Source organism: Macaca mulatta, chromosome 11 (genome assembly GCF_049350105.2).
Source record: "Macaca mulatta isolate MMU2019108-1 chromosome 11, T2T-MMU8v2.0, whole genome shotgun sequence".
Taxonomy (NCBI): Eukaryota; Metazoa; Chordata; class Mammalia; order Primates; family Cercopithecidae; genus Macaca; species Macaca mulatta.
Genome location: NC_133416.1, coordinates 34890295 through 34902483, shown reverse-complemented (window position 1 = coordinate 34902483; position 12189 = coordinate 34890295). Strand labels below are relative to the sequence as shown.

The 12189-nt window shown below is 39.6% G+C and overlaps 1 protein-coding gene across 8 annotated transcripts in view; it reads right to left on the bottom strand.

Moving 5' to 3' along the window:
• The window catches only part of DNM1L (dynamin 1 like), a 64918-nt gene that overhangs the window by 40085 nt on the left and 12644 nt on the right, over positions 1-12189 (bottom strand). For all 8 annotated transcript variants that reach the window (XM_001086230.5, XM_001086126.5, XM_001085903.5 and 5 more), the window contains exon 2: positions 1397-1544. In XM_001086230.5, coding sequence (XP_001086230.3) covers positions 1397-1544 — 148 coding nt within the window. The remainder of the gene's footprint in view (positions 1-1396; positions 1545-12189) is intronic.

Sequence of the window (12189 nt, the reverse complement as noted above, 5' to 3'; positions counted from 1 at the left end):
AAATTCTATAAGTGTTATTCTATACATTTGAAGGTGAACGCTAGATTAATCCAAAATGATTAAATTCAAGGTTCAGAACTTCAGTAAGTATTAGAGAAATGCAAAGTGATGAATAACATACCCAGAAGCTACCTAATGTAATTAAAATGCTCCCATATATCCACTGGCAATCTATCTAAAAATATTACTTGCAACATCTACAACTACACTAACTTGCTTCAGTGACTAACATTCTAGAGTCATAGCAGATGCTCATGAAGTTTTCTTTCCCCATAAAAAACAAATTCAACTCATCACCACCAACAGCTCCTACAGTAAATGAAAAAAATCAGACACAGAAATTAAAATAAGTTCAATTTTGTCAATACTATCGTCCTATCTTAAATCAGAATAAGAAGTAGAATAAAACTGCATTGAAAACAGATCTCTGCAGATAAGTAACAGATATGGTACTCTGCTGCAAAAGTAATTTAATAATTAGAGCTATGTTACGGAGTTCTATAAATAAGAAAATCTGAGCCAAATACTGAACTAAATAGGAAGATTAAATACATTACTGTCATTCAACATTTCAAACCTCACTAATATAATTACCACAGGATACATATTTGATAAGCAACTTAAAATCTGCTGATACACACACAGTTTTCCCTAACATATTTTCAATTTAATCAAAAAAGAACGGTTATGAAGGACAATGCCTATTTTCTTCTTCTTCTTCTTTTTTTTTTTTTTTTTTGAGACTGAGTCTCACTCTGTCGTCTAGGCTGGAGTGCAGTGGTGTAATCTCAGCTCACTGCAACCTCTGCCTCCTGGATTCAAGTGATTCTTCTGCCTCAGCCTCCTGAGTAGCTGGGACTACAGGCGTGTGCCACCAAATCTGGCTAATTTTTGTATTTTTAGCAGAGACAGGGTTTCACCATATTGGCCAGGCTGGTCTTGAACTTCTGACATCGTGATCTGCACTTTGGGAGGCCACGGCAGGCGGATGACTTGAGGTCAGGAGTTCGAGACCAGCCTGGCCAACAAAGTGAAAGCCTGTCTCTACTAAAAATACAAAAAATTGCTGGGCGTGGTGATGGGCACCTGTAATCCCAGCTACTTGGCAGGCTGAGGCAGGAGAACGGCTTGAGCCCAGGAGGTGGAGGCTGCAGTGAGCCAATATCGCACTACTGCACTCCAGCCGGGGCAACAGAGTGAGACTCACATCTCAAAAACAAAACAAAACAAAAACTACTCTTTCTTTACATTAAGAAAGATGCATACTACTTCTCACAGGACTTCTGTTTATGCTACAGCCACTAATTTCTAATTGTCTAATCAATTCATATCTTTTTAAGAACAGATCAAAAATGAAGAGCTGTAAAATAATTCTTATCTCAAATCTGAAATTTACCATTTTCTTCTCCTGTTGTTTTTCGTTTATCTTCTTGTGAAACATGGACGAGCTGCAGAATGAGAGGTCTCCGAGTGACAATTCCAGTACCTCTGGGAAGCAGGTCCCTCCCCACCAGGCTTTCTAGCACTGAGCTCTTTCCACTGCTCTGGAAACAGAATACATACAAGAGCAAAATGAGTTTCTTAACACCTTTTTTTGTTAATTCAGTAAACTATATTAACAAACCAGCATACAGAATTGTTTTAATTAGTGCAGAGACTTTTTTTTTTTTTTTTGAAACGGAGGCTCTTATTGCCCAGGCTGTAGTGCAATGACCATGATCTCAGCTCACCGCAACCTCCGCCTCCCGGGTTCAAGCTATTCTCCTGCCTCAGCCTCCCGAGTAGCTGGGATTAGAGACATGTGCCACCAAACCTGGCTAACTTTTTGTATTTTTAGTAGAGATGGGGTTTCTCCATGTTGGTCAGGCTGGTCTTGAACTCCCAACCTCAGGTGATCCACCTGCCCCAGCCTCCCAAAGTGCTGGGATTACAGGCATGAGCCACCACACCCGGCCACAGACTTTCTAAATGAAAGATAATTTTATTTCCTATTACATGATCTATTTGTTTTTAAGCCAAAACCAGAAAATAAAAGCCCTGTTTTCCCATAATTTTCCCACCTGTTTTGATACTCGGAGACCAACCAGGTTTCAAAACCTACATAATATTGGTATATATAAAATTATGCCTATAATATGTAGTTATTTTACTGTAAATGGGACAGTAATGCATATCTTTTTCTCTAACCTTCTATTTTTATTAATTATTATCATTACAATGTGTCACTCTACTACCCAGGCTAGATTGCAGTGGTGCAATCACAGCTCATTGCAGCCTTGACCTCCCCAGGATACGGTGATCCTCCCACGTCAGCCTTCCCAGTAGCTGAGACTACAGGCACGCACTACTATACCACTCTAATTTTTGTATTTTGTAAAGGTGGGGCTTTGCCATGTTGCCCAGGCTTGTCTCAAACTCCTGGGTTCAAGCAATCCTCCCACCTCAGTCTCCCAAGTGCTGGGATTACAGGCATGAACCACTGCTCCTGGCCTAACCTGCTTTTATTTTAATGTAATAATCAGGGATATTGTTCCATATCAATACATTTACTACTTCTGTATTAATTCCCAGCACTTTGGGAGGCTGAGGCAGGCAGATCACCTGAGGTCAGGAGTTCGAGACCAGACTGGTCAACATGGCAAAACCCTGTCTCTACTAAAAATACAAAAATTAGCTGGGCATGGTGGCACGTGCCTGTAATCCCAGCTACTCGGGAGGCTGAGGCAGGAGAATAGCTTAAACCCGGGAGGTAGAGGTTGCAGTGAGCCGAGGTCACGCCATCACACTCCAGCCTGGGCACAGAGTGAGACTCCTTCTCAAAAAAAAGTAATAGTTAAAACAATATTCTACTATGTGTAAAACCAAACCCGAACTGATGAGCATTTAGATGGTTTTTGCTATTATTAACAATGCTGCAATAAATGTGCTTATACATATAACCTTAGTCACTTATCCTATTACCTCACTATATTTAGTTCATTTAAGTTAAATTGCTGTGATTGACGAGCATACAGATTTTAAGCATTCATAGATACTGCCAGACTGCAGAGAAGATGGCATCAAGCTATATTTCCAACAGTTACCACTTTGTTCAATTTGCTACAGCCCCATCAGTATTAAGCATCGTTGCTTTTTTTTTTTTTTTTTTTTTTGAGATGGAGTCTTCTTCTGTCGCCTAGGCTGCTGGAATGCAGTGGCACGATCTCGGCTCTCTGCAACCTCCACCTCCTGGGTTCAAGCAGTTCTCCTGCCTCAGCCTCCCAAGTAGCTGGGATTACAGTCGTGTGCCACCACGGCCAGCTGTTTTGTATTTTTAGTAGAGACAGGGTTCCACTATGTGGGCCAGGCTGGTTTCAAACTCCTGACCTCAAGTCATCTGCCCGCCTCAGACTCCCAAAGCATTGCTTTTTGAATCTTTGCTACTTTGCTAGATGGATACTGACAGCTCATTTAAATTTGCATTCCTTTATTATTGAGGTCAAGCATCCTTTTGTTTAAGGGCTTTCTATATTTCTCCTTTAGTGATTTGCTTATTCGAATACTAGCATTTTATGTATTTCTTATTAGTTTATAATAAAGTTATTTATCCATAATAAGTATTTCATTGTATGTTGTTTTAAATATTTTCCAACTTTTTATTTTGAAATTTTCAATGCCACAAAGTTGCAAGAATGGTAACAGTGAATACTCATATATCTTAACATAATTCACCACTTAACATTTTTGACACATTTACTTTATGTCTCTCTCCTTACATGTACACACAAAGACTTTTTCTCCCTTTGCTGTCCTATTTGAGAGTTAGTTACAGAAATCATGATACTCCACTCTAAACATTGTGGCATGCATCTCCTAAGAACAAGGGCATTCTTCTATAAAACCACAATATAATGATCACATTCAGGATTTTTTTTTTTTTTTTTTTAAGAGATGGGGGTCTCATTCTGTCATTCAGGCTGGAGTGCAATGGCGTGATCATAGCTCACTGCAGCCTCTAACTTCTGGCCTCAAGAGATCCTCAAGCCACCTCAGCCTCCCGAGTAGCTGGGATTCCAGGAGCCAGCCACCATACCACTTACATTCAGGGAATTTAACATACATACAATACCAATATCCAATTACTAAATAATAACAAATATCAATACTAACAGCTTATGGAATAATCAAATAATATATAAACCTCTATTATACATTTTTAAATATTTCTAAATTTGTCATTTTTCTTAAGTTTGCAATAAACTGTTATTTTTCTATACAGTATATTATGTACTCTATTTTTTTCTTAGTCAAAACTTGTACTTTAAAAATTTATTTTCTACAAATACAAAAATCCTAATTTCATCTGTTATGTCAGACAGGGTCTGCAGGAAGCAGATGGCCCACTCAAATTAGATTAATTTAAAGAGGGTTTATTTACAAAGGACTATTTACAAAGCTGTGGGTGAGGCTTACAGGAAATCACAAGGGATATTGCAGTAACCCAGGCTAGTAACAGGAGAGCAGCTCTCATCACCCCAAAGCCTAAAAGGAAGGACCAGGACTAAGACTGACACAGCCAGCCAGCCCAAGGCTCCTACATACAGAATGTATGAGATGGGGAATCAAGACCAGGACATTTTTCTCCTCTTTCCTCCAATTCCCTGCCAGGGCTCCTCATTTCCACATCCAAATCAGAAGACAGAGGACATAGGGGCTCATTCATGTTGTCCAGAAAGGTCCCCTATGATGGAAAACACAAAAGCTGAATGGATCTGGAGAGTTAAATTGAAGAATATAAGACATATTTGAGAAACTGCAGTTGTGATATCCAGGGTAGCCCCCTCATGAAATAAAACAGGGTGCTTTCCATCATTTCATTCCTGTACTCTGATACTGTACTCTGAAATAATTTTAACAACATATAGACATTTCCTGTTCTTTGTATGTCTGATAAAATGTGTCCATAAAAAAAATTGAATTCTCTGATTTTCGAATTTATAGGGATATCTACTCATAATAACCTCAGAATTTGTTCATTTTTCTTATTTCTAATATTTTACGTTCTATTTTTTATGAGACTTTCTAAATGACTATTAAATTGATTGGCCAAATATTTTGCTGATTTTGCTTTGTAATTGATTTTTTTTAATATTTCTAATTTCTTCTTCCTGGGATTCTTTTTTCCCCCTAGTGAAAGGAGGGTTTATCTGTAGTTTAAAAAAGCTCCTTGAATTTAAACGTTAGCTTTTTTCTCTATTTCGGCTACCGACACTTGCAACCCTCACCCACCCCTAACACAAACATACATTCCTCTAATCAGTCACCTCATCTTCTTTCTTCCACACCAAGAGCTGTGGTTCTCAATTACACAGTTTGTGACAGAATTAGAACAACACAATTACTTGTTTGCTTTTTATTTCATGTTACACAAAGATTCTCAAAATAAGAACACCAACAATACCACCACCACCATTATTACTGAAAGTAGTTTTTTAAATGTTTTGTATATAATCCTTCCATTCTCCTTCCCACCCCTTTACAGACCATATCTTCTTTCAAACCCTCATTTGGTCTTAGTTACGTGTAATACAAATCACCAGTCTTTAACGTGTCTCTAGTCATTCTGATTCTGACACCCATTCTCTAGTAGATTCCCCAGGAAGGGCTAATGGGAACAATATTCTTCAAATTCTAGCATATTGTTTGTGACTTTTATTTTTTATTTTTTTTAGAGAGTCTCACTCTATCACCTAGGCTGGAGTGCAGTGGCATAATTGTGGCTCACTGCAGCCTCCATCTCACTGGTTCAAGCAATTCTCTTGCCTCAGCCTCCCAGGTAGCTGGGATTACAGGTATATGCCACCACACCCGGCTAATTTTTGTATTTTACAAAAGTGTATTATACAAGGTGTATATCTGCCCACCTTGGTCTCCCTACTGTCACAAGAGAAAGGAGACAATGAAATTCCATATTTAAGATAAGAACATGTACACCAGCCTGGGTGTGGTGGCTCACGCCTGTAATCCCAGCATTTTGGGAGGCCAAGGTAGGCAGTCACTTGAGGTAAGGAGTTTGCGACCAGTCTGGTCAACAAGGTGAAACCCCGTCTCTACTAAAAATACAAAAATTAGCCCGTGTGGTGGCGGATGCCTGTAATCCCAACTACTCAGGAGGCTGAAGTAGGATAATCACTTGAACTCAGAGGCGGAGGTTGCGGTGAGCCAAGATCGTGCCACGAACTCCAGCCTGGGAAACAAGAACAAAACTCCATCTCAAAAAAAAAAAAAAAAGACAGTAATCTGATTCTTTTTTTCCTTTTTCTTTCTTTCTTTCCTTTTTTTTTTTTTTAAGACACTGTCTAGCTCTGTTGCCCAGGCTGGAGTGCAGTGGTGCAATCACAGCTCACTGCAGCCTCCAATTCCTGGGCTCAATAGCTCCTCCTCTCAGCCTTCCAAGTAACTTGGACTACAAGCTCACACCACCACACCCAGCATGTGCATGCGTGTGTGTGCGTGTGTGTGTGTGTGTGTAGACAGGGTCTCACTATATTGTGTGTGTTTGTGTGTGTGTAGACAGGGTCTCACTATATTGCCCAGGCTCGTCTCACACTCCTGGGCTCAAGCAATACCCCCACCTCGGCCTCCCAAAAGTGTTGGGACTACAGGTATGAGCTACCACACCTGGCCTTGATTTTCCTTTACTTATAAAGGTAAGAGACTCTGTGACTTCTGCCTCTATGTCTGAAGGATTTTTATTTTTCCTTTGAAGTCCAATAATTCTTCTAGACTATGCCTCAGTGTTGGTCTACCGTGTCACTGTTCTTAGGTATGTGCTGTAGTCTTCCAAAGTTTAGTTCCCCATCTACTTTTATTTTATTAAAATTATCTTGTATTGTAATTTTTAGTACTCATTCTGTTCCCTTGCTACAGTTTTCTTCTTTGGGGACACATAATATACATATGCTGGATTTTCTTTACTTGTTTCCAATGTGTCAATTTCTACAAAATTCTTTTTACATATCTTCATTTTTAATGTCTTTCTCCTTTTCAGCTTCTTTCCCTCATAAGGTATTATCTGTTACGTTTACTTGCTCTTGTGTTCCTTCTAATTTGTCTTCATTTCTAAAAGAAATTTTGTTTCATTTCATTCATTCATTTAATTTATCCAAGACAAGGTCTCACTCTGTTGCCCAGGCTGGTGTGCAGTGGCGCCAGCATGGTTCACCACAGCCTCAACCTTCACAGGCTCAGGTGATCCTCCCACCTCAGCCTCCCAAGTAGCTGGAACTACAGGCAAATGCCATCACATCCAGCTATTTTTTCTATTTTTTGTAGAGACAGGGTTTCATCATGTTGCCCAGGCTGGTCTCAAATTCCTGGACTCAAGCGATCCTCCTGCCTCAATCTCCTAAAGTGCTGGGATTACAGGTGTGAGCCACCATGTCCAGCCATTTTCTTTTATTTATAATACTTCACTATCACTTAATTTTTAAATTTTTCTTATGCGAATTAATTTTTTGAAATGTCTTATCATTGTAGTGTCTTCTGTCTTGCCTTTTGTCTTAATATCTCAGTTTTTCTTTGTTTTCTGTCTTTCTGGTGTACTTTCATCTCCTTGTCTAGAGGGATCTTGTTTTTCTTCAAAAATTTGCATGAGATTTGACAACAATCATTTCATACTGTTGACTTTTGAAAGAGGCTTGGCTCTGAATAGCTATTCTGCCTTTATACTCTAAAACTCCCTCTTGTTGTTTTCATATAGTATTCAAAAGTATAGTTTCTTGCTTTCTGAGATATCTTGGCCCTGTTCACCTCCCCTGCTTTTATCTGGACCTTCTCTTTCCTTGGTCTGTCTGTATTCTTCAGAGGACACTCAATTGTATCCTCACTTCCTTCTTCTTGTGAGGAGTGGGCCTGGAAGGGAGCTTTGGTTAGTTTTTAAAGTTTCATGAAGGAATGCCAGTCCCTTCAGACTTTACAACTGATCTCTTTCACTCACCCATTGTCGATGTGTGCAACACCCTTCCCAAATTCCCATTTCAGCTGGTATTCTAAAATCGGTCCTTTAAAAAGCTTTCTAGTGATTGCCTTTGGGTTATTCACAATTCTCCGCTCCATCAGATGTGCCACTGCTTCATTCTGCTTCTTCCAGCATGGATAACAATGGTTTGTTCCCAATCTGCTGGTACTTGAGCATTTGCAGAGAAACATAGTCAACTAATTTTCCTGTACACGTTTTCTATGTGTTTTTGGTTTTCCTCTTTGTTCTGTGTTTAGGGGGAAGTCATATAGACATTTAGGAAACTATTCTACCACTGCTGTCATCTTCCCAGGATCCCTAATATGGATATTTAATCCCCTAGAAGTACCAAGACTAATGTTTAGTCTTATAAAAGTTATTTTATACTTCAGTCCTAAAAAGGAGTAAGGTACTGACGCATGCTATAACATCGATGAACCTAAAAACATTATTCTGCTAAGTTAAAGTCAGTCAGTCACAGAAGACCACATATTATTTGATCCTGTTTATATGAAATGTCCAAAATACGGCCAGGCGCGGTGGCTCACGCCTGTAATCCCAGCACTTTGGGAGGCCAAGGTGGGCAGATCACAAGGGCAGGAGTTCAAGACTAACCTGGCCAACATGGTGAAACCCCATTTTAACTAAAAATATAAAAATTAGCCGGGCACGGTGGCACGTGCCTGTACTCCCAGCCAGCTACTCAGGAGAGGCTGAGGCAGGACAATTGCTTGAACCCGGGAGACAGAGATTGTAGTGAGCCAAGATTGCGCCACTGCACTCTAGCCTGGGTGACAGGGCGAGACTCCATCTCAAAAAAAGATAAATGTCCAAAATAGGCAAAATCTATAGCTAGAAAGTAGATTATGTGGCTGTTTAGGGATAGAGTGAAGAAGAATGGGGAGTGACTACTAATAGATAGGAGGTTTCTTTCTGGAATGATGGTATAATCTAAAATTAGTTTAAAGGTGATAGAAAGGCCAGGCGAGGTGGCACATGCCTGTAACCCCAGCAATTTGGGAGGCCGAGGTAGGCAGATCACTTGAGGCCAAGGAGTTCAAGACCATCCTGGGCAACATAGTAAAACCTCATCTTTACAAAAAATTAAAAAATTAGCCAGGCAAGGTTGCACATGCCTGTAGTCCCAGATGCTAGGGAGGCTTAGACAGATGGATCGCTTGAGCCCAGGGGATTGAGGCTGCAGTGAGCCGTGGTCATGCCACTGCACTCCAGCCTGGGCAAGAGAGTGAGACCCTGTCTCAAAAAGAAAAGAAAAGAAAAGTTTAAAGTGATGGTTGTGCAACTCTATAAATATGCTAAAAAAAAAAACACTGAATTACACATTGTACATGGGGAATGTTATGGTATATAGAGTATATCTCAATAAAGCTGTTAAAAAACAAAATAAAGGAGAATGACTTCTTAAACAATATACAAAATGTACAAAACCATAGAAGAAAAGATAATTCAACCACAATAAAATTAAGACTTCTTTTCCTCATAGAAAAAATTCAGGGAAAACATTTGCGATCTATAAGTAACTGGTAACCAAAATGTATAAATAACTCCCACAAATCAAATTTTTAAAAATACCTAACAGAAAATAATGTGCAGAGATATGAACAAAAACTCACCAAACAAAACCTCAAAGGGCCAAGAAACATGATAAGATGCTCACACTCACTAGTAATCAGGAGGATGCAATAGAAACCACAATGAGGTACCAAAAATTTAAAATGTGACTATACAAAGTACAGATATAAATAAACAAACTTAACTCTGTTGATGGGAATGTAAATTATAGCCATCCTGAGGAGCAACAGCAATATCCAATAAATATACCCTATGATCTGGCAGTTCCACTCCTTGATTTGTTAAGAGAAATTCTCAAACATGAGACATTTATTTGAATATCCGCAGTACCACTGTTTACAAAAACAGCTATAGCAAACACTGGGGAACACGTAAATTTCAACAGGATATATTCCTATAAGGGACCATTATATAGCAATATAAGTGAACAAACCGGGATTATATGTGTATATATAAATTTCACATGACTGTGTAAAAAAATATATATACAGATTACAGCTACTTCATGATTGATAGTGAGTGGAACTTCTACTTGACATATGTCCCTATTACACTGTGAAAATGTACAAATATCTGAAATGTAAAAATGAGCCTCATGTTAAGATGGATGGGAAGGACACTGTGACTGGTTGTGTGTGGAGTTTGGTAGCACTGTGATTCATTTGATGCTTCTACAAACCACAAAAAACTACACATTAGAGAAATTATGGACTCTGTGTTCTTATGATGACTAGTTAGTTCTGAAGCACCTGGACATTATCTGAAGACTTCATTCTTGGAATAGAAGATGACGTTTCATCCCTGACTCCAATGGAGTTCAAATGTGAATAAAATGATATGAACTGCTTTGGTCATTTCAGAATTAGACTGAGTCACTTCTTGGAAAATACAGCTCCTAAACCCCAGTTTAGGTTGCTGTTATTAAAATAAGTATCATCTACCTAACAGGTACTCATGGTGACTGACTTTTGGAGACTCCAGAATGCACCAAAACAAACAAACAAAAAAATTCAATACATTCAAACCAAAACTTTTAACATGTTGTCTCTACTCCTGAGATCCCAGCAGGACTTCTTGAAGCCTGTGCTTAACTTGATCTCTCTGCTTAGATTTTAATTAATTTTGCTTAAATGTAAATCTTATTCTATAGAATGAAATGAGCAACATTTTAAAAAATTGAAATATATATCACCACCCAAAAATAAAAAAAGAGAAAATGGTTATAGTATGAATGAATACAGAATTTTATAATCACAATTTCCCTAGGAACTCTAAATTTTAAACATTTCTCCATGCAATAACATTTACTGTGACAGATTGGAAGTCTAATGCCAGTCTGATTCTCTTTCCCGTGTAAGAAAGCTTTTTTCCCCCCTACTATTTCAATTTAGAAGCTTGTAGTATTCTTTTAATTTCAGAAATTTAACCAGGGTATGTCTCTTCTCTCAATATTTACGTGCAGCAATTGAGACCTGAAGATGTTGTACTTCAGCTCTGGGGAACTTTTGTCTTTTATCTGTTATGATTATTGTTTCTCTCCTCATCTGCTCCAAGTGCTCTTAACCAATCATCTATGATCAGGCTTTTGGCTCTCTTAGTTCTCACCTTCAATCTCTTATCTCTAATAAAGTCCATAACATATGTTTTTGATCTGCCTTTTTAGGACAGGTTGTTACAGACTTATGTCTTCCCAAAATTTATAAGTTGAAGCCCTAACCCCCAGTAGCTTGGAATACGACTATATTTGCAGACAGGGCGTTTAAAGAGGCGATTAAGTTAAAACAAGTCCGGCCGGGCGCAGTAGAGCACGCCTGTAATCCCAGCACTTTGGAGGCCAAGGCGGGTGGATCACGAGGTCAAGAAATCGAGACCATCTTGGCCAGCATGGTGAAAGCCTGTCTCTGCTAAAAATACAAAAATTAGCCGGGCGTGGTGGCAGTGCCTATAGTCCCAGCTACTCGGGAGGCTGAGGCAGGAGAATCGCTTCATTGGAGGCAGAGGTTACAGTGAGCCGAGATCATGCCTCTGCACTCCAGCCTGGCAACAGAGCGAGACTCCATCTAAAAAAAAACAAGGCTATTGGGGTGATAGGCCCATAATGCAAACTGACTGACATTCTTTTTTTCTTTTTTTTTTTTTTTTTTTTTTTTTTTTTTTTTTTTTTTTTGAGACGGAGTCTCGCTCTGTAGCCCAGGCTGGAGTGCAGTGGCGCGATCTCCACTCACTGCAACCTACGCCTCCCGGGTTCACGCCATTCTCCTCCCTCAGCCTCCCGAGTAGCTGGGACTACAGGCGCCCGCCACCACGCCCGGCTAATTTTTTGTATTTTTAGTAGAGACGGGGTTTCACCGTGTTAGCCAGGATGGTCTCGATCTCCTGACCTCGTGATCCGCCCGCCTCGGCCTCCCAAAGTGCTGGGATTACAGGCGTAAGCCACCATGCCCGGCCCTGACTGACATTCTTATAAGAAGAGGAAATTCAGACACAGAGACACCATGGACACAGCAAGAAGGCAGCCATCTACGAGCCAAGGAAAACGGCCTCAAAAGAAACCAAACCTGCTGACACTTTGATCTTGGACTTGTAGCCTCCAGAAC